Source organism: Myotis daubentonii, chromosome 2 (genome assembly GCF_963259705.1).
Source record: "Myotis daubentonii chromosome 2, mMyoDau2.1, whole genome shotgun sequence".
Taxonomy (NCBI): Eukaryota; Metazoa; Chordata; class Mammalia; order Chiroptera; family Vespertilionidae; genus Myotis; species Myotis daubentonii.
The window spans coordinates 49,569,209-49,591,706 of NC_081841.1; the positions used below are offsets into that span (position 1 = coordinate 49,569,209).

A 22,498-nucleotide genomic window follows, 5' to 3' on the forward strand; every position below is an offset into this window, starting at 1 on the left:
GTCAGGTATGTGAGAAGTTCTTGAAGCAGCCAGAACTTGGTGTTTGCTTGGGAGGGGCCAGGGCACTGGAAAGACCACACAGGGGGTCCTAACCTCATGCGTGGAAGAGGCCAGAGTAACAGATCTGGGAAGTCTGGGCCCTCATGATGCTGCAGGGCCTAGAGGAGCTATGCTCTCAGAAGGCACTGCAGCTTCACTGCGGCCGGGAGGAAAGCAGAGGAAGTCCTCTGACCACAGACAACTGAGGTCCACCCAGCCTTCAGGCAGGAGGCTGCCTCCACACCAGGCTCTGCTGATTCTGACCCAACCCGGGGCCCAGAACAGCGGCAGAGAACGGAGAATTTTACAAAGAGTTTGATTTATTGATATTTAAATATATTAAATATTTCACTGAAATACATGGTACATCCCCCCTCCTCCCCCTCCCACAGTGGTTACAGTATAAAACCAAGTCCCTGGGCCTCCTTTCCACTGGCTTCTCCCACCAACCAGTGAAGAAGGGGACCGATAGCCCGGAGGAAGAGCGTGGCTGGCACTGTGGTACAGGGAGCCAGGGTGTGGACAGGCCCGTCCCACCTAGCAAGCAGCAGAGACAAGTCACCCCAGACTGCGGTCTTCCCACTCTGGTCTCCTTCTACCCTCACCCCCACCCCGTGTCTCCAAGCAGTCCCTTCCTATCCAGGGATATGGCCGGAGGGAGGGAAGTTGATTTTCTGTCTGGACCAACTAGTCTTTCCCCCTCTTCCTGCCTTGTCTTAACAAAGTGCCTAATGGCCTGTTTGGTTGATGCATGAAGATTCCCCAAAGGCAGGCAGTTCAAATCAGAAACCAGGCCTCTACCAGGAGCTAGCGTCAGAAAGGGCATGAAGAAGGGAACTTGCCCTTTCTATTCCCAATCCAGCAACTCTGGGACCCACTCTCCTCTGCCTCTCGTCACCTCCAAGACAAAGCAGTCTTTAAGCAAAATTCAGGCTTACATAGGTACAGACAGAGAAACCAAGGCACCAACTAATTCAGGCCAGAGGCAAGAGGTTGCAGGGAAAGGGAAAAAGAAGGCAGGGATAGGACAGGAATATAGAATCCAGCCTCCTAACCCTCCTGCCAAGCCCTTGCAGGCTGCATGGGGGTTGGGGAGCCAGGAACATGCTAGACTCAGGCTGAAGGCTGGGGAAGGCCAACTTTCAGGCCCGCCTACCCCATCCCCTAGTACCGGTATCTGGGTCCTCAGAAGGATCCCATGCTACCCCCAGTCCCAAAGCATACCTCGCCCCAGGACACCAGCTGGGAAACCCAAGAAAGTCGTGAGCCTCTGCCCACCAAACCCTAGACAGTTCAGGCTGGTCTCTGCCCAGGCAGGGAGATAGTTATGCTGCACACATGGCCCCAATGGCACTTAGGGATTTGGCACAAAAAGGACTCTTCTCCCCAGGAACCCCTTCTCTTGCCAGGACACCAAATCCCTCTCCTGGGCCACCTGGGCATCTCTCTCTGTCCTTTGAAACCTGAAACACCGCCTTTTTCCCAGAAGACAGAGGCCCACAGGAGAGAGGCAGCCTGGGTGGAGAGCTGAGGAACAGGAGCACGAAGGACACAGTCCTGGACGACAGACACGCACACAAAGACCGACGTGCACACACACTGCACAGACACACAGGCCCTCCCAGGGCAGAAGGCTTGGGAGGATAGTTTGGGATCAGGGTCATCTTCCTGCAGGCCCTGGCCCTTTCAAACTTGGCAATAGAAGGGGTGAGAAGCTCCAGCCTGCCACCGCCCCCCCCCCCCCCCCTTGCCAGCAGACAGCAAGAGAGCACAGGGCAGGGTGACCTGATCCTGACTGTCGGGCCCTCTGATCAGAGTCCGGCCCCACCCCCCTCCCTGGCCAGCCTGCTCTCTTTGGCACCTGCAGGTGAATTTCCAGCTCCTGCTCTGACATCCCCACACAAATGCCTGCTCTCTGGCCGGGCATTTTCACAGTACCAATGAGGCCAGATGCCCCTTTCCCTGACACTTTGCAGGAACTGAGGCTAAATCTGAGCTGTCAGAAGTCCCTTTGTTCCCCTTTGGGGACAGATCATGGGACTAGGATTTGGCAAATGGAAACATTCCCCTGAAATATGGACAGAACTGGGTTCTGAGAGCATCTCCCTCCTCTGCCTGTGCCTAGGAGGGAGACCTGGCTGAGGCCAGGAGACCCCGGGACCATGCTGGGGATGCAGGCGTAGCAAAGGCAAGCATGGAATAGGCACTCTTCACACCTGCCCCAGTCTGTGTACAAAGTATTCCCAGGAAAAAGGGAAAGGAAGGGCCCAGCCCTGAGCCTGCTGCCCAGACAGGGAAAGGGAGGCATGGCAAGCTGTCATTTCCATCTTTCAGGCAGGAGGGCTCCCACTGCTACTCCCTCCCCTGCTCCCCAAAGCTGGAATACAGGAGAGAGAACAGCCCTGCCTCAATTTTAAAAAGAAAGTCACTTACAAAACCTTCTTGGTATCCCCTCATTCTCCAGCCTGAGGGCAAATGAGCATGGTCCAAGCAGCCTGCTGGGTGTTCCCTTTTGTGGTCAGCAGGGTCTTGAGGTACAGTGCCCCCTGCCACAGCTTCATCCAGCAAGCAGAGTCCACTCAAATGCCCACCTTGGTCCCTTCAGCTAAATTAGTAGCTGGGCCCTGCTAACTGCTGGGACCCCCATTGAGGAAGTAAGTGGTCATCTCCCCCTTGCCCTTCACCTTGACCACCCCTCGACACTCCAGCTGGTAGCCCTTGGCAGCTAGAACCTGGTACAGGTCCGTGGTCACCTAGGAGGATGGGAAGGGAGACTGCTTAGCTGGGATCCTTCCTGCTACATTTGTAGGGGCCCAGGGGTCCTCTCATCATACTAGCTGCCCTCCCCCAACCCCCAGCACACTGCCACCCTATCCCTGTGCTAATGATTGCAGAAAAGGACCGACAGAAGCCCCCTGGACCCATACCCTACCAGCCTCTGCTCACAGGCCCCTCACCTGGATTCGGTCAGGAACCCCTGTGCTGTCCATCCGGCTAGAGACATTCACTGTGTTGCCCCAGATGTCATACTGTGGCTTCCGAGCCCCAATGACGCCTGCCACAACGGGGCCCATGTTCAGTCCTGGGGTGGAGAGAGCAGTAAGACATTTGAGATGAGTGGCTTTCCAGGGTCGCCCAGGGAGTCATCTCACCTCCTGGCACCTTTAGAAGGAGCCAGAGAAGAAAATGGCAAAGGGACAAGTGTCCTGGTTGTAAAGAATGGTCCTGTCAGTTGAGGAGCTCCCCCGAGGCAGGACAGCTCTGCTGGAACAGTAGCTCACCTACTGAATGTGCGCTCTGTGCCAGCCACTCTGGTAAGCATTTCCATTAGTATTTCATCCTCTCAAAAGCCTAAAAGGTAGGTATCAGTATCCCCATTTTCCAGATAAGGCAAGTGAAGCTCAGAGAAGGTAGATGACTTGCTAAATAAGCCAGTAAGTGCAATATCCAGAATTCAAACCAGAGAGTCTGACTACAGGACCTATGCTATTAACCACTCCCATCCTCAGTCCATCTGAGAGGAGGTACCCCTCGTCACATTGGCCATAGGTAAGGGCACAGGTACTGGAGTCGACATAAACCTGGTTTTGAATCCCAGTTCAACCACTTACTAATTACTTAATCTCTGAGAGTCGGTTTCTTTATCTTATCTGTAAAAGGGGATGATAATGTGAGGACTAAAGTGTGAAACCGTGCCCAGCACATAGCTGGCCCTCAATGAATGATTGCTGTCCTTCACATCAGACAACACAGTGAGAGAAGGAAACCCACAAGCGCCCGATGGGGGATCTGTGATGCCGTCCGCCCCAGAAACAGCCCTGGGAAGCCCTCCAGCCGCCAGGCCCTCACCAATCTTCATCTGGAAATTGTTGAAGGAGTGCTCATTGATGTGCTTCATCTGCTCCATGAGCCGCATGGCATAGTCTGCGAGGGCAGTGATGTGGGAGCGGCCCGCCTGGTCGTAGGTGCTGGCATTCAGCCCCGAGGCCGCCATGTAGGTGCTGCCAATCGTCTTGATCTTCTCCAGCTGCCGGAACCGCTCCTCACTGATGATCTGGACAGCACAGGGGAGCTGGCTCTCAAGGCAGAGAGGCCAAAACCAGCCCTGCCCCCAGCGCCCATACCCTGGCCCCTTCGCCACTGCCCTGTCTCAACAGCTCCCCTCCTTTCAGTGAGAGAGCCTCCCTCCCAGCTGCTGGTCTCAGAGCAGGGCTGAGGAGCCAGGAAGACAGGCCTCCCTCAACAGGCAGCCATCAGAACCCAGGCCAGGGCTTGAGCGCTCAGCTTCGGGTCAACTCAATAGCTCACTCACAGAATCCAGAACCACAGAAGGGGTATCAAGCATCAATTATTCCACCCTGACCTTTTGGGAAACCGAGTCCCAGAGTGAGGAAGTGCCTCCCCTCCAGCGGAGTGGAAAGCCCATCCCTGACCTGGATGCTTAGGACACTTCCTTATATTTTGCTTCTATTTCCTTATTTAGGGGGACCATCTTGCTCACTTGGATTAATCGGGCTCTGTCCATAGACTCTTGCTTTCTTCTTCAAAGACATTCACCTGGTACCTATCCTGTCTCCTCCAGATCCTCTTGTCCTCCTTTGCTCCCTAACAATGATGACCCTACCCGACTGGGGCTCCCCTCTATGCTGCCTCTTAACACCTTCATGGGTCCCTACCCTCCCTCCACTCTACCTACCCTTACCCTGCCCCTAACATCTCTGGGTCCCATAAAATCTCCCTCCCTTCTCCAGCCACCCCTCCAACCCAGCCTTCTCAACCAGAGTTCCTCCCACTCTGCCAGCACCAGCTCACTGGACAAGCACCTCATCGAAGTCAGCGATGATCTCGTTGAGCAGCCGCAGGCACTCCACGCCCTCATTGTTGGCCTCCAGCTCCACGTAGAACTCAGAGAAGTTGGCAATGGAGGCAAACATGACAGCCACACACTCACAAGACTGATAGTAGAGCTCATCGTTCCGGCGCTCCCGGGCCAGAAAGTGGGCGGCCACGTCCTTGGGCAGAATGTTGTGCAGCAGCCTCCGGTTGTAGGCCTGGAGCTCCTCCATATCCTCCTTCTCCCCTGTTGCCTGTGGACACCACACCCATCACCCAGTGCCCACCATTCACAAGGGGCGGTGCAGCAGCCAACGCCTGAAGGTGGGCATAAGAGGGAACCACGTGGGAGAAGGAAGGCCTGGACAGACGAGGCCTAAAGAACAGGCAAAGGGGTGAAGAAGGCAGGAACAGAGACACAGAGGAGGCATGGAGCCAAGGTGGGCTTGGGGCAGCCAGAGCCTTAGCCGGCTAATGAGATGCATTTCTGGTTTGGCCTAGGCTCTGCCCCCAAGTCCTCTCCCCCTTCCTGGGCCCACGCAGTCACCTGCAGTTTCCAGAGGAAGTCCAGGCGGGCAGTCGATTCCACCTGCTGAGCATGCAGATACAGCGCCAGCGCAAACACCAGCAGAATCACGGGGGTCATGTATTTGAGCGCCACCCTCCCTGCAGCTGGGCTGCGGGTAAGCAGAGGCATGCTCAGTGTCTGAAGGAGGGACCTGGCAGCCCTACCCTTCACGGCCTCAGAGCCCTGACTCACCAGTCCAGCCCATCGATGGTCTCATTGGAAGAAGCCCTGGCAGGAAGACACAAGAGACAAAGTCATGGTTCTCCCTGGGATACAGAGTGGGGGCAGGGAAAGGGAGACAGAAACTGCATCGACTGAGTACATGCCACAAACCAGACAATGGGCCAGGGCTTTTCTTACAGTCACTCATGAAGAGCAGAGGTTCCACTCCTGGCTCCTCTACTTACCAGCTATGTGACCTAGTACCAGTTGCTTAACTCTCCAAGCCTGTTTTCTCATCAACAAAAGAGGGATCAGATCTCAATAATGCATGCAAAAGGCTTAGCCTGACAGTGTTAGTTACTATCATCTTCACCACCACCCTGTGAGACAGGTGGCATTGTCATTTAACAGATGAGGAAACTTAGGCGAAGAAAAGTTCAAGGTCAAGTTAATCCCCTGTTCAAGGTCACACAGCTAATGAGTGGCAGAGCAGGGATTCAAACCCAATGGACTCCAGAGGCTTTTTCAACTACACCAAGCTCTGGCCACAAATCACAAGGGGTGGGGTTTTACAGAGGGAAAGCCAGAGAGGTGTCCCAGGCAAAGCCCTCAAGCAGGAGTCAGAAGTTTTGGTTCCTGGTCAGGGCACTGCCACCAAGCAGCTGTGTGACACAAGAGTGGACATGAAAGCATGCAAATTCGAAAGGGGATTTTTTTTTTAATGTCTAACCTAGAGACACAGGGATTTCCCAGCACTGGTGTTCCCTTGGGGAGACAGTTTGGGGTTATATGCTGGGAGCTCCTCCACCGCCTCCTTTCCCCGCACTGATGAGAGGTGAGTGGTGACATTCCACGGGCACAAGGGGCCTGGGCACCAGAGACTTCTGGGGGATGAAAGGGCCTGAGGATGAACTCACAAGCCATGGACACCAAGCAGCAGGTCATAGTTGTCGAAGATGGTGGCTGGGGGGCCCAGCAGAAGCAGCACCAAGTAGATGAGCCCCAGGACAAAGATCATGGCCAACTTCCCGATGCTACTGATGTGCAGGAAGACAGAGCTGGCCAACAGACTCAGCAGCATGTTCCCGACGAAGTACTGGGGGCGACAGCAGGGGAGGTGTTGGGTGAAGGCAGAAGCCAAGGTGCCCCCATGCAGAGAGAGCCCCGCCCTGCCCTCCCCTGCCTCACCTGAGCTCCCCTCCACAACCTCAACCCCGAGCCTCTTCCACCCTCCAGTCACCCCCACAGCACACCGGGGCCCCTGGCTGCTCTTGAGTTGGCGACTCTGGTGAGATCCCAGTGCCCACCACCAGGTCTGGCCCAGAGGGGTCAATAACTGGTGCTAATCAGGAAGCCCCTCCTCCTGCCCTGCTCAGCACAGCTTGGTCACCTCAGGGAAGCTGCAGGTGGGGGCGGTGCCCTCACACAGGGGAGTATCAAGACCCAGAGAGTAATTGAGCTGCTGCAGGTGGCAGGCGGTGACGTCGGCAGGTGTTACATTCAGTATCCTCGCTGCGCAGGTTCGTATGGGGGTGTGGTTGCAGGTGAACTGTAGACGTGGGGAGAGGTATATCAGGGTAACCAAGGAAGCGAGGGGTTGCCAGGGCCATAACCCAGGTGCCTTATACTCCAGGGGCCCAAGTTCTCACTGAGGGATGACAAGAGATGGGGAGATCAAGGATGGAGGACTGGAATTGACCTCACCCCCTCCTTTGGGAAAACAGGCTCCCTGAGGGCAGGAAATGTGCCCCGGAGCCCAGAGCAGGTTTTGGCATGAGGAGGGAGGACCTTTACCATGTTGGCGATGGCGGAGGTGAACACAAGCAGGACTGAAAAGATGCCGACTGCAGTGCTGTGCGCCCGCGAGCGGACAATGCTGCGGGACAGGCGTTGCAGGGCCTCAGGGAAGATCTGTAGGTAGGAGACGGATGAGTTGGAGGCCACATCAGCCAGGGGGTATGGCCACCCAGGGGTGGGGCCCAATGAAGAGACACGACCTTCTCCTCCCTCTCCCCGTGTGACCACCCCTGGCCCATCCTGCCCTCTCCACCAGCCCTGGAAGACCCCTCCCTACTCACAGAGCCACAGGAATACACGGCGCAGATCAGCACTGTGATCAGCAGCAGCAGGAAGATGCCGACATAGAGCCCAAGCATCAGCGTTGAGCTGGGATGGAAGAGAGCCCGAGAAAATGTTACCCTGGAAGATTGGGTGTCCTTGTCCTGCCTCCCGCTCCCCAGATAGGCAGGGCTCGGGCTCCGGGGACTGTGGGCTTCTGTTTGTGTGGGTGTTTAGGAAGGTTTTGGGAGGTGCTGGAGGGAAGAGAGGCTGAGCAAGGAGGGGCAGGGCTCTCACTGTGGGAAGATGAGGAGCTGGATGAAGCAGATGAAGCAGAAGACCAACAGGGCACAGGCCACGTAGGCTCCGAAACGGGGATCCACTTTCTGCGAGTACTGAGGGAGAGGAGGCTGAGCTGGCACTGGGCTCTGCCCTGGGGAGGAGCATGCTACCAGGGGCCTCAAGGGGGAGCAGCAGCTGGCCCAGCTGATAGGAATTCCCACCATTCCGTTCCCCCAATCCCTCTCCTGTTCCCTCACCTGTGCTCAGACTTCCCTGCCTGGACCTGCCTCCTCCCCAACCCTCCTCCTTCAGCATCCCCCAAACCTTCTTTTCAAGATCCTCTCTCTGAAAGGTGAGCAGGAACCGGCGCACGTGGTCCTTGCGCAGCTGATCGATGCTGCGGGCATCGATGGCACGGCCCAGGAACTCGTCTACCTCATCCTCAGGGTTCAGGGCGTCTTGAGCGCCCCGGCTGAGGGCAGGGGACATGGCTTCACCAGGTGCATGAGCACGGCCATTGCAAAGGGAAGGACGGGGCAGCACCCAGACGGAGTGTGAGCGAGTGTGTGGCACCTGCTCTCACACAACACATTTAAGGTCCAGGAGAGGGGGACCTCTGCTCCCCACAACCCCGTCCCAGGTGCAAATGCTGTCCCCACTCCTCCTCCTCAGTCACCCAACTTACTTGTCTTTGCTGGAATCATCAATGCCCTAGAGAAAGGGACAGAGTGTGCAAGTGAAGTAAAAGCTGCCTGCCCTGCTTCCCCTCCCCAACACTGCTGAGGGTTCCCCCATATTCTTTGGGAATCTTGGGACCCCTGGGGTGATATCATCTCTCCCACCCCCAATACCAGAAATCACTCATAGTGATGGCAGTCGCAACCAGGCGGGCAGAAGAGGGAAGGGGGACACAGAGTGTTAAGGGAGACAAGAAAGTGAGGCTTAATTCTATGAAGCCAGTATCACCCTAATACCAAAACCAGATAAAGACAACACAAAGAAAGAGAATCACAGGCAAATATCCCTCATGAACATAGATGCCAAAGTCCTTAACAAAATTCTAGCAAATCAGGTCCAGCACTACATCAGAAAGATCATACACCATGACCAAGTAGGATTTATCCCGGGGATGCAAGGATGGTACAATATCCGCAAATCAATAAATGTGATACATCACATAAACAAATTGAGAGATAAAAACCACATAGTCATATCAATTGATGCAGAAAAAGCATTTGACAAAATCCAACACCCTTTCTTGATAAAAACCTTCAGCAAAGTGGGAATAGAGGGATCATACCTCAACATAATAAAAGCCTTATATGACAAACCTACAGCCAACATCATACTCAATGGGCAAAAACTAAAACCATCTCACCTAAGAACAGGAACAAGACAGGGATGCCCACTTTCACCACTCCTGTTCGACACAGTACTGGAAGTGCTACCCATAGCAATTAGACAAGAAGAAGAAATAAAAGGTATCCAAATTGGAAAAGAAGAAGTAAAACTGTCATTATTTGCAGATGACATGATACCGTACATAGAAAACCCTAAAGACTCCATAAAAGCTGATTAGACTTAATAAATGAATTTGGCAATGTAGAAGAATACAAAATTAATGCCCAGAAATCTATGGCATTTTTATACACCAATAGTGAACTTACAGAAAGAGAGATTAAAAAAACAATCCCATTTACCATTGCACACACACAAAAAATTAAGATATGTAGGAATAAACTTAACTAAGGAGGTAAAAGACCTGTACTTGGAAAACTACAGGACACTGAAAAAGAGATAGAAGAAGACATAAACAGATGGAAGAACAAACCGTGTCCATGGATTGGTAGAATCAACATCATTAAAATGTCCATATTACCCAAAGCAATCTATAGATTCAACGCATTCCCTATTAAAATACCAATGGCATATTTCACAGACCTAGAATGAACTCTCCAAAAATTCATTTGGAACTGAAAAAGACCCCGAATACCTGCAGCAATCGTGAGAAAGAAGAACAAAGTAAGAGGGATCTCAATACCAGATATCAAGCTAAATATTACAAAGCTGCTGTTCTCAAAACTGCCTGGTACTGGCACAAGAACAGACATATAGATCAATGGAATAGAATAGAGAACCCAGAAATAGACCCAAACCACTATGCTCAATTAATATTTGACAAAGGAGGCAAGAACATACAATGGAGTCAAGACAGTCTCTTCAATAAATGGTGTTGGGAAATTTGGACAGATTCATGCAAAAAAATGAAACTAGACCACCAACTTACACCATACACAAAAATAAACTCAAAATGGATAAAGGACTTAAACGTAAGAAGGGAAACCATAAAAATCTTAGAGGAATCCACAGGCAGCAAAATCTCAGACATATGCCTAAGCAATATCTTCACCGGTACAGCTCCTAGGGCAATGGAAACTAAAGAGAAAATAAACAAATGGGACTACATAAAAATAAAAAGCTTCTGCACAGCAGAAGAAACCATCCGCAAAACAAGAAAGCCCACTGCGTGGAAGAACATACTTGCAAATGTTTTCACGATAAGGGTTTAATTTCCAACATTTACAGGGAACTCATACAACTTAACAAAAGGAAGATAAACAACCCAATCAAAAAGTGGGCAATGGACCTACATAGATACTTTTTGAAAGAGGACATAAGGAAGGCCAAAAGACATATGAAAACATGCTCAAAGTCACTAATCATCTGAGAAATGCAAATCAAAACCACAATGAGGTACCATCTCACACCTGTCAGAATGGCTATCATCAACAAATCAACAAACGACAAGTGTTGGCGAGGATGTGGAGAAAAAGGAATACTCGTGCACTGCTGGTGGGAATGCAGACTGGTGCAGCCACTGTGGAGAACAGTATGGAGTGGCCTCAAAAAACTAAAAATGGAACTCCCATTTGACCCAGTGATCCCATTTTTAGGAATATATCCCAAGAAACTAGAAACACCAATCAGAAAGGATATATGCACCCCTATGTTCATAGCAGCACAATCTACCATAGCTAAGATTTGGAAACAGCCTAAGTGCCCATCAGCAGATGAGTGGATTAGAAAACTGTGGTACATCTACACAATGGAATACTACGCTGCTGTAAAAAAGGAAGGAACTCCTACCATTTGCAACAGCATGGATGGACCTGGAGAGCATTATGCTAAGTGAAATAAGCCAGTGGGAGAAAGATAAATATCACATGATCTCACTCATTTGTGGAATATAATGAACAACATAAGCTGATGAACAAAAACAGATCCAGAGACAGAAAAGCATATTTCAGACCATCAAACCTCAGAGGAAAGGCAGGGAAGGGTGGGGTAAGGGGGAGAGATCAACCAAAGGGTCTGTATGCATGCATATAAGCATCACCAATGGACACAGACACCACGGGGGTGAGGGCAAGATCGGGGTGAGGGGAGGTAATGGGGGGATAAGGACACATATGTAATACCTTCATCAATAAAGAAAATAAAGATTTAAAAAAGAAAAAAAAAAAGAAAGCGAGGCCTAGGTCCTGGTGCAGTGGGTCCTCACCATCTGGCGAAAAGCCTTAGAGTCCTTGGTCCGGGAGAAGGCTCGGTCGGGCACCCAGCGTGGCATCAGCCCTTCCATGGAGTTGGCCCGTGCCCGCTGCAGCTTGGCCAGCATGGCCTTCTCCTCTTTCTATATGGGTAGCATGGGCACAGGCTTAGGAGAGGGGCCCAGAGAAGGCCTCTGCCTGCACCTCCCATTTGTCCTGCTCCCCGCCTGACCCTCCCCTGACCCGCCCTGGCCTGACCCGTTTCTGGCTGGTGCCCAGGATGAGGAAGGTCTCAATGTGCTGCTCCTTGAGGTACGCGTTGCGCTCACCGCCATGGCCTGGCTCCACCTCGTAGTCCCCGTTCAGGTACTGCAGCGTGGCCCGAGTGATGTGGATGCGGCTGTGTGGGCACGGAGGGTGAGACCTGGGTGCTCTCTCCCACCCTCCCATCCTCACCACCTGGACCCCACACTCACCCGGCCCGGCCCCCCGCCTCCATGTGGTTGGCCAGAGTCACGTCATTGGACCACACGTCGAACTGCCATTTCCGCAGGCCGAGGACACCGCAGTGCACGCGCCCGCTGTGGATGCCCACGCGCATGTTCACGTTCACACCTGTCACCTCACGCACCAGCCTGGGAGGAGGTGGCTCTGGCTTAGCTCCTGGCATTGTCTTCCCTACTCCCATCCCAAAGCCCGGCCTTCCGCTCCCCTCAGAGCCGGGCGGGCACGGACAGGCCTGCCGCAGGGCACAGGAGCACAGCCTTGGCTGGTTGTGGGCAGAGAACTGCACGGGGCTCAAGGACAAATGTTTGAGAACTGGGTTCGCCAGCAGGGGTCCAGCAGCATCTGTGGAACTGAGCTCGGGAGAGGAGGAAATCACTGTTCTCCCCACGGGCCTGTTCAGCTGGCATTCTCTCTAGCCCTTGATCCTTCCCCCTGGGTCCCGCTACCCCACCCTCACTGGCTGGAGTCTCAGGTACACAGGGGCCTTGACAGGGGCTGAAGAAAGATCCATTTCCTCCCCAGTGATGGATCTCAAAGACAGAGAAACTGGCCAAAACTAAAGAAAAGCCCTGAGAGCCTATCGAAGGGTAGGAGCAGTCTGGGGCACCTTCAGTGCCAGGAAGCCTGGGAGGGTGCTGCTTACGAGATGGCCTCGATCATGTCCACCCCCATCTCCACACAGCAGTGGGCATGGTCTGTCCGGGCCTCCGGCAACCCCGACACACAGTAGTAACAGTCCCCTAAGATCTTGATCCTCAGGCAGTGATTTTCCTAAAGAGGGGGGAGTTGGGGGAGAGTCACCTTACTCTCTTGCCCACCCCGCCTCAGGCCCATCGCCCTCACTGCAGTCTCGATCTGCTCCCACACCCTCAGGCGGCTGCCAGCCAGGCTGTGCTCCCACCAGTCCACCCTGCCCCCAGGCCCCAGCACCCTCACCGCAGCCAGCTTGTCAAACCGCGCAAAGAGCTCATTCAGGGTCATGACCAGCTCCTGTGCGGTGCACTGGGATGCCAGGCTGGTGAAACCTTCGATGTCCGCAAACAGGATGCTGTGGACGGGGGGAAGATAGCAGGTGCCACATGGCCCTCAAAGACCCCCCGATCCCCCACTTTCCCTGCATCCTCCCCCCACCCTACCTGACGTTGTCATGCTTCTGGATGTAGATCTTATGGAACATCATGTCTTCTTTCTTTGTGTTAATGTCTTCTTTCATCTCCATGGCAACATGCTGGGGCAACACTGATAGCAGTAGCCGCTCCTAGACCAAGTGGTTTTGACAGGGCACCACTATTTTCTGGGCCTCGCTTTTTAAATCCCTCCTGGTTCCACCACATTCCCTGAGCTCTCCCAGACTTCTCTGTAGACCCGAGCTTCTCCTCTGGATGGTAGCCTGACCCTCCTCCATTACAGCCCTTAGCAGATGGCTGCCCCAGCCCTCTCTGACCACCCCACATTCAACCACGCCTCAGACGTGCTCCTGTGGTCCCGTCTGCTCCCTTCCACCCTCAGGACGGAAACCCCAGGGTCATAGGGCCTCTGTGACACACAATCAGAGGACCATTCACTTATTCCACAGAGTTGTATGGGGCAGCAGGTCCAACCTGCAAGTTATGCGGGAGGAGGTGGGGGAAGGCACCTCAGGGAGCAGTCCCACCTGCTGCCGGTTCTCATGCTGCAGGTGCAACCGGGCTTGGATGTAGCCGCGCGTCTCCTGAAAGGCCTGTCGCTGAGACACCTCCGCCGGGTAGTGTGTGCAGATGCCAATGACGTTGGTGCAGAGGAACAGCAGCATGTTGGCACCGAGCTGCAGGAGGGTACAGGAGCTCGGTGACCACCCTGCCCATGCACAGGTGTGACTAGATTCTATAGATGAACTCCTCTGGAGAGGAAGGCAGGGACCCTGTGCCATCTGTCCCTAAACTGTCCCCACCCCTGGGAAACATCTGCCCTACATCCCCACACACCACCCCCCATAGGAGTCCAGCTCCCTTCCTGGATCACTGCATGGCTAGAAAAGAGATCTTTACACGGCTCCCGGGAGCACGAACCTGGGCAGGTAGGTCACGGGACTGAGCCCAGCACACTATGATCTCCTACCCCACAAACATCCTCAACAAAAGACAAATGCTGCTGCTTCTGCACCTGTTTCTCCTTGCAGGACAATGCCCAGGAGACTGAGCCCTACATCCTCCAGTGAGTGCCCAGGACAATCATCTCCCCTCTCTGGGCCTCTGTGTGCTCATACAGAACCTGGAGAGGGAGAACAGGAAGATCTCTACGGTCCCTCCTGGCCCTGGCATAATAAAAATTACTGTTATTGTTACAGGAGCTAATTTGTTTGCTAACTACAATGTGCCTAGATTCTATGTATGTGTCTTCTATACATTAACATATGTATTTCTTACAACTCCATAAAGTAACACTATCTCATTTTAAAGGCGAGGGACTGAGGCCCAGAGAAGCTAAGTAACTTGCCTAAGATCACACAGCTGGTGGTGAGTGGTGTGGGACTAGAGTCCAGAGCAGCCGGACTCCAAAGCTTCTGTCCTAACCCTACTGTACAGTACATCCCAGGTGTCCGAGGTTCCTACTCACTCCATTTACCCAAGCTTTGAGGCCCAGCCTCAGAGTCCAGGCTTGGGAGTCATCGATTCTACAGACACAAAAAACCCTTCCCAACTGGGATGGGCACCACCACGTCCAGACACCCCCAACACTTGGCCCCACAACCTAGGACCCTGATCTCAGGATGCTCAGCCCTCAATCACCATGAGTAGCACTGACTGGAGAGCAAGTTTGAAGGAAGCTGGTCTCAGTGCTTCTGGAAACTCAGGGGTTAACCTGGCATTCGTGGCTCCACCCCAGAGTTGGCTGGGCCAGGGCTCTGCTTTTGAGAGAAGGGAGGGAAAGAGCACCAACTGGAAGCCAGGAGTTCTGGGCTCTGCCCACAACCAGACCTAGTCTTGCAAACTGGGCAGGTCACTTAATCTCTGGGACCGCAGTTTCACTTTTCTTGGGTCAGAAGGAGGAGGGTCTGGCTAGCCCACGAGCCATTTCCAGCTCTGACCCTCTACCACTGGCCTCCTGGTCTCCCTTCCCAGTCCAGATGACAAGGCCCCCCTCCCAGCAGCAGGGGTGAAGAGGGGGGCACACTATCTCCCTCAGGGGTTTCTAAGAATAGCCCCCAGTGGGGGAGAAGTAAGGGGGGGGGGGAACAAACCAAGCAACTTCCCTTCCTGGCCCCAGGAGCCCAAGAGGAAAATGTGAGTCATGATAGAGGGAAGGGGCAGGGGGACGAGAGACTGAAATAGATCTGTGCACAGACCCCTATCAAACTGTGAGAAAAAAATGGATGCCAGGGCACTGCAGGAGACTCCAAGTGGGGCGGAGTTAACTGGGTGAAACTCTCAGTGTGTCTGAGAGAGTGGGTCAGAGACTAAAGGCTTCTTCCTGTGAGTATGAGCGAGGCTGGATCTGGGAAAGGGTTTCCCAAGGAGCCTAGAAAGGAGGCCACATCCCCACCCTGTCCAGAACCATATGCCACTGGGTGCAGGGAATGGCCCTCAGCTCAGAGAGGAGGTGTGGAAACCCCAGCCCTGGACTAGCACAGGGGCAGGGGCGGCTTTCCCCACTCCTCCCAAGAGTGCTTGCTGGGCCCCACTGGCTGAGGTTGCAGCCAAGTGCCCCAGGGGAGGCGGGAGGCTGGCATAGTCCTGGCCTCCATGGGACTGTGCCTCCCCAGTCAGGCTCTGGGCCTGGCTCTGGGCACCCTGCCAGCTGAGAGCAAAGAGACACCCACCCACCCAGAAATGGGTGGGAGGGGAAGGGAGGCACCACCTCCAAGCTCCTCCTCCCCCAGAAGGCAGTCCAAGTCCAAAGCCCGGTTTGATAGCTATCCTGGAGGGAAGTAGGGGGCTAGCAGGGGCACAAGGACCCTGGCCCTTTAAGAGGCCTGACAGTGCCCTGCAGGCACATGCTCCACAAACAAAAGGGCTATAAAGTTACTTTTAAAAAGGTACATTCTGTTCTGGGAGCACAGGCTAGGCTGGGAAGGGCATCAGGCCAGAGCACCCAGCTTCTCACCCTGGGAGCCCCAGGCAACTTCCTCTTTGTGGGTGGGGCTAGGGTGGGCTACAGGCCACAAGCCCCGGGCCAGGCAGGGGCTGGCTCCCTCCAACCTTGAGCACAGAGGACAGCAGCCTCTAAATCAGGTGCCAATAGCAGGATCATGAGTTGTGCTGGGCGGGGGGGGGCTGTGCCCATAGCAGCCCCTGAAGGATCACCTGGCCAGACAGCCTGGTCTACTCCCTGGTCAAGCGGACGGCATGAGATGGCCGACTCCACAAGTTCACGGCTCTCTACCAGGGACTTCCTGGATGCCCCTTCACTGGGTACCAGCACCTGCAGAGTCCCCACACCTCCATGCCCCACATGAGAAGGCTGAGCGGCCCTGCCTTGCTGTTAGATTTACTCTGGGAGAGGGTGGGGCCCTAAAGCAACATCATGAGGCAGACACTATTTTTATCCCTGTTTTATAGACTGGGAAACCAAGGCTGGGAGAGGCAAGGCTAGTCGTCTAGGATCTCACAGAGAACACAGCCCATTGGATGGCCAGGTCCTCCTGCAGCCAAGCCTTCATTTCTCACTCAACACCATGTCAAGCCCACCTCATCCTCCACTCAACTCGGAGGCAGCAGCCAGCACAGAAGTACCGCTGGTACAGGCGCTCCAGCTTGGCTGAGCGGAACTGCTTGGACTGGAAAACCTGAAGGCAGGGCTGCCAGACCCTTGGTGCCCAGTGGGAAAGGAGAGGGCGGGATGAGCTCAGACCCTAACACCTCTCTTCTGCAGTCCAACCCCATTCAAACCACTCCCAGCCCAGGAGATACGGACCCACTCTTCACCTTGCCTGTCGTCTCAGAGACAGCCTTGGTCCGGGAGACAGGCAACTCCTCCCTCGCTAACTCCATCTAAAACCTGCCCAGTTCCTCCAGATCCCCACCGAGAGCTACATTTCAGAGATGGCACCAGGGCCTGAGTCTCAGGTGTCAACTTGGAGCCAGACATGCCAATGCTCGGATGGTCGCCTACACTGACTTCTGGGCCTGAAACAACTCCACCTCCAGCCTTACCTTATGTCACTGTGGCTACACCACACTATTTCAAAGGCGTCAAGCCCAAGAGCTGTAGACTGTGGCCCACAGTGAGAGTACAGGCTTGGGTACTCCCTCCTCTCAAGAGTGCCCTCTGCCCCAGATCCCAAAGGGAGGCCAACCCCTGAAACTTGACCTCCCATCACTTGCCCCTCTTCCCAGATAGAGCCAGACATCCCCGCACCCCATAGCCACCCAGGACTCGCCCACCCCAATTACCAGACCCCTTCTCATTCCTAGCCTGGTGCCCCCATACCTGTCTTCCTGCCCACCCACCTGCTTCCAGAGGAAGGCGTCACCACGGTTGAGTTGCCAGGCCAAGATCAAATGCAAGATGGAGAGGCCCAGGCCACTGAAGACAGCTGCCCGCATGCGGATGGGTAGGAGCGTGTAGGTGATGTAGACAAAGAACACGGGGCACCAGAGGCCCGCGGACGGGCTGTGGGGGTTGGCTGCCAAGGCGCCCCCAACCTGCACAGCCGCCAGGATGCCCAGCACCACGTAGCTCACTACCCACATGGAGTCCTGGCGGAAGCTGTGTTGGTTGCACACCACCATGAGCACCACAAAGAGGACGGCCGCGCAGGCCAGCAGGGCCACGTAGGCAGGCTGAGGGCGGGCGGGCGCAGCATGAAAGGCCAGCAGCACAGCGGTGAGCAGCACGAGCACCGCCATCAGCAGCGTGAGGCTGCTCTGGTTCATCTGGAAGAAGTACCGCTGGTACAGGCGCTCCAGCTTGGCTGAGCGGAACTGCTTGGACTGGAACACCTGCACCAGCCGGCGCCAGCAGGATCGCCTGCTCCTGGGTGCTACATCGGGTGCCACCTCAGCCACCCCAACCGCCACTGTCGTCTCAGGGTCCTCAAAGCCCAGGGCCACGGCCCGCAGCCCCAACTCAGTGCCCTTGCTGGGGCCACCCCTCCGGATGAAGGCCTCCTCCTGCCAGGGGCACTGAGGTGGGGCTTCAGGGGTGGGGCTGGGTGGCTGTGCATCCCGGAGGCAGCTCATGTAGCGGGGTGCGCAGAAGCCACTGGTCCGAGTCCTGTGACGAGGGCGCTTCTGCCCATTGCGTTCACCCCAGGCTGTTTTCCGTTCATCCACTTTGGGGACCAGAAGGCCACTAAACCATGACATGCTGCAGGGAGGAGAAGAATGAGACAGTATTAATGCCACCATCACAGCCTGCCACCACTAGTAGCTATTATTAACTGAGCACTTCCCATTGCCAAGTTCAGTGCTTCAGACACATCATCCTCACAAAATGACTCTGAGGAAGACCATGCTATCCCCCCACTCAACAGGTGAGGGAACAAACGGAGACAGAGGGAGGTGAGGTAACGTGCCACATAAGTGTGAGAACTAAGATTCTAACCCAAATCCATCTGATTCCCAAGCAGTACATTTCAACATTCACCTCTTCCCTAAAAGGCACACATTTCCTGGTGATTAGAAACTCCAGTGCCTGTGTCAATGAGCAAAGCTGCCCTGGTTCAGGAGGGTGCACGCCCTGAGCGCGGGGACAAGCACCAGCCCACACCAGTTCATTGTGGCCCCTGGGGTCCCAGGGGAGCCTGTTCTGATTTTTCAACAGAAGCTGAAAACAAATATATAGATTTCAATGAGAAATCTCCTGGTTTTTCAACGCTGGCAAGTCAGTCACATTTTTCAATGGTGCAAGCCAAATAAATCAAGTCCACAGAATGGATTCGGCCTGGGAGCTGCCAGTCGGTGACCTCTGTACAAAAGGGAACCTTTCCACATCCTTCCCCACCGCACTCAGACACACACTCACACACTAGGCACACTTCGCCAAGCTGAATCCAGCTTCTCCCTCAGGTCACAGTTTACATGGAACTTCCTCAGGAAAGATGTCCCAGCTACGTTTGGTTCCCTGTTTACCCTCTGTACATTTCCTCCATGGTACTTACCACAGTTATAATTAAATCATCCTTTGTTTAACGTGTGTCCCTCTGACTATACATAGATTATATCTATTTTGCTCAGTGTTTTATCCCCAGCACCAAGTACAAAACTTGGCTCATGGTAGGGACTCAATAAATGTACGTTGGAAAGATAGAAAGCTCAAAGGCTTTGGTATAGAGCAGTTGACGTGAAATAATAATGATAATATTATGATTCGTCATCTCTCTCACAGCACTCCAGCCCTCTTTGCCGGTCCCCGATACACGATGCACAGGCCAGCCTGGGACCTTGCTGCTTGCTGTTCCCTCTGCCTGGAACAAGAGCTCCTCAGGTCACAGCTCCAGTGTTCCCTTATCATGAGTTTTCTCTGACCACTCTATTAAAATAGCAACCCCCTTTCCTGGAGCCCCTATCTCTCTTCCTAGCTTTATGCTTTATTTTTCTCCGCAGCTCTTATCAGCAACTGCCATTCCATGTACTTTTCTTATTTATTTGTCTGCAACCTCCCTAGGGTCCAAATAGATGTTCATTGAGTAGATGAATGGGTGGGTGGATGAGTAATACTCCCACGCACGTTCTCTGTGCTTTAAACTTTTCAGGGTCCTTTTACAGGCTTAATTCCATCTGATCTTCACCAGAACCCTAAGAAGCTGGCCCTGTGGCCACCTGGGCATAGGACAGATTTGACAGAAAAAAACTAAGTTCCACTGCAGCTGTATATGGCTGGCCCAAGTTACAGAGATCACAAGTAACCAAATCAGCCCCGGAGCTCAGGTCTCCTGGCGTGAAGTGTCTTAACCTGGGTGGGAGGACTCCATGACAACCCCCTCAATGTGTCTCCTGGCTGAGCCCAGCTCCAGAGGTGAGGATGAAAGCACTGTCATACAGGATGCCTGTGCCCCCACCAGTGCGACACTCCTCCATGCCCATAGGGCACCCTGAGGGGCTCCTTGTACTTAAACCTGCCACTAGCAGCATGACATTTGTACTCACTAGGGGACAAGAGGAGAGTACCCAGGGCTGGCCGTAGGTGGCCACAGGACCAACCCCTCCAGCCAGACAAGCTGTGCTGCAATCAGACACCCAGGGGCCCACAAAGCAAAATGCAAACTGGGATCTCTCTGCACAGAGGAAACCCCCACTGCTGGTTCACCCTCAGCCAAGTGTTCTTGCATCCCTTCTCCTATATCTCACAGAGCAGCGCACCCTTCAGGCTCCTTAACATCACCAACAGCACCATATGGAGGGGCAGGCAGAAACCCAAGACTTTTGATCGGGATGTTACTTGCAAAAGGTCACCAAAGCCTGGCTCCTCAAAATACTTCATTAGAAGCGTGATCTTCGGAGACAGACCAGGTTTCAAACCTTATTGTGATTATCTGCTATCTTCACCGCCTTTGACAAGTAGCTTAATCTCCCTGGGTCAGTTTCTTCATCTGTGCAATGGGAATAGTACAAGTTGTGAGGAAAGACTCTAACAGTACCTGTCACGTAGCACACACTCAATAAATAGTTCTTCTCCCACCCTACGCCACTTTGAACCCAAAACTCCCAGTGTTCAAGAGATGGAATGACAGAAAAGTCATGAGCAAGAACACCCATCTCCCCAGCCAGTCAGACGCCTGGTTCTATCAGTCCCTGTGTCCCCAGCTGTCAGGCACCAGAGCTGCTGGAGACAGAGCCCAGAGTGAGCAGGTTTCCCACACCACCCCATGATATTCTGCCTTAGTCTCCTCCCCCTTTCCCAGTCCCTTGACCTGTTACTCTCCCCACCAGCACCACTGGTCCAGAACTCTGTTCCCAAAGGACCTGCTTCTGGCCATGTTCCCAGCCCCCTGGAAGCACATCCTAACATCTGGCTCATACCCCCAGAGGAAAGGGCAGACGCTGTCCAGGGGAACACATGACCCTCCCAAGAACACTCTGACTCCCACTAGGGGATAGCTTCAGAGCTCTGTAATTGTCCAGCAACTGCAACCATCCCGCCCCGGGCTCCACTCCAGGCACTGCCCATCTTGGAGAACTCACCCCATGTCAGGCTAGCATGGCAGGGAACAGGGGAGGGCACTGTTCAAAGCCACAAAACTTCCCTATATGGTCCCTCAATCCACCCTGTCCAGGAACCCATCACTATGAGCCGCAGACCACCTCCCTGTTCCCCAGAGACAGGCTCCTGAGCTTGTGCCAACAATGTCCTCCTCCCCTGGCTCCCTGGCTCTTCACGCTACAGATCTGCTGCTCCAGGCACCACGGGCTCCCACATGTCCATTCAGCCTGGCAGGCAGAGGCCCAGTGCCTCCCATACCTCAAGTCCCTCCCAAACCTTGATCCGCCAACCTGAGACTCAAAGTCTTAAGTGGGCCCAGCCCCAGCCCCAAGGATGGCTCTGTTCACCGCTTTGCCCGAACCTTCTTCCTGGCTACTTCCTGTCCACCCTCTCTCCAGGGCCCTCTGCCCCTGCCCTCCTTGGCAAGAGGAGGCTCCAAGGGACTTAACATGACTTCAGAAAAGTTCATGGCAGAAGGCACTGCCCAGGCAGGGCCCTCCAGTGCCAGCACCACCCACCATGCTGGGATATGGGCCTCAATGCCAGGCCTTTCCAGATGCAGAGGAGCCTCCCCTGTAGGAGGCCCAACAGTACCTTCTCCTTGCTTCCCAGCCCCTGGTCTCCCTAAAGACTGCAGAAGGCTCCCACCGCCACCCCCGAGCACACGAGCCCTCCAGGCTGCCCCCCCCTCGCAGGGTCCTCTGGTGTGGGGCGAGTCCCGCCGCCAGATCCACTTCTAGCTTTGCACTCAGGCCCCGGAGCCGGTTCTTCTGTCGGCTCCCCGGCCCAGGGTGCAGCGGCCCTGACACCACCCCTCCCCGGCATGCCAAGGTCTGGGGGGCGAAGAGGGAGACTCGCAGACCGAGGCATCCCTCCCTCCGCCCAGGCTGCCTTTCCTTCCCCGAAACAGTCACACTCTAACTCGGAGGCTCGCCCACTGCCACAGCCCCCGGGACGGCGCCTCCCCCGAGCACGCCTTTCCCGGGTCGAGAATGGGCTCCGGGTGGAGGAAGGGACGCGTGCGGCAGGGAGTGGGGGCCGCGAACCTGGGGCCCCTCATCTCCTCCCCGACTGCCTTCCGCCGCCCCAGTGGCCTCGGGCTCCCCGCAAACACTCTCGAGACTCGACCACCCGCTTCCGCGCCCACCGAGAAACTCCGGGAGCCGCGCGGAGTCCCCCAGCCGCACCGCGCGCCCGCTCCCCCCGCTCCCGGGCGCGTCTCACCTGCCGGCCGGGGTCGGCGCCTCCCCCGGGCCCCCGCCCCGCCGCCCCCGCGGGCTCCGGCCGGCGGGCCGGCCGTCCCGCGGTCCTGCTCCGTGCCCGCGCGTCCCGGCCGTCCCTCCGGCCGTCCGCCGTCTGCACGGCCCGCGCCCCCTCC

General features: G+C 54.8%; 1 protein-coding gene across 2 annotated transcripts; it reads right to left on the reverse strand.

The window, feature by feature from the left end:
- Nucleotides 1-341: 341 nt before the first annotated feature.
- Nucleotides 342-22,498, reverse strand: ADCY6 (adenylate cyclase 6). 2 transcript variants are annotated; one of them, XM_059682705.1, is made up of 22 exons: nucleotides 22,345-22,498; nucleotides 17,427-18,285; nucleotides 13,652-13,801; nucleotides 13,134-13,255; nucleotides 12,934-13,045; nucleotides 12,641-12,768; nucleotides 11,967-12,071; nucleotides 11,749-11,890; nucleotides 11,505-11,633; nucleotides 8,628-8,653; nucleotides 8,267-8,414; nucleotides 7,958-8,055; nucleotides 7,681-7,768; nucleotides 7,397-7,513; nucleotides 6,993-7,151; nucleotides 6,520-6,698; nucleotides 5,633-5,668; nucleotides 5,420-5,549; nucleotides 4,863-5,126; nucleotides 3,889-4,093; nucleotides 2,997-3,121; nucleotides 342-2,792 (listed from the first exon to the last, which is right to left on the reverse strand). In XM_059682705.1, exons 2-22 carry the CDS (start codon nucleotides 18,282-18,284, stop codon nucleotides 2,667-2,669), a joined length of 3,447 nt encoding a protein of 1,148 aa, XP_059538688.1. In that variant the 5' UTR covers nucleotide 18,285; nucleotides 22,345-22,498; the 3' UTR covers nucleotides 342-2,666. The 2 variants fall into 2 exon arrangements, with proteins under 2 accessions (XP_059538688.1, XP_059538687.1); XM_059682704.1 differs by having other exon boundaries at nucleotides 11,967-12,125; nucleotides 22,345-22,497.

Coding starts and splice junctions, on each gene's coding strand:
- ADCY6 (XM_059682704.1), bottom strand. CDS start 18,284: ATGTCATGGTTTAGTGGCCTTCTGGTCCCCAAAGTGGATGAACGGAAA. Junction 7,152..7,396: donor CCTCCGCCATCGCCAACATG/GTAAAGGTCCTC, acceptor CCACGTCTACAG/TTCACCTGCAACCACACCCC. Junction 6,699..6,992: donor CCACCTGCAGCTTCCCTGAG/GTGACCAAGCTG, acceptor TGTCGCCCCCAG/TACTTCGTCGGGAACATGCT.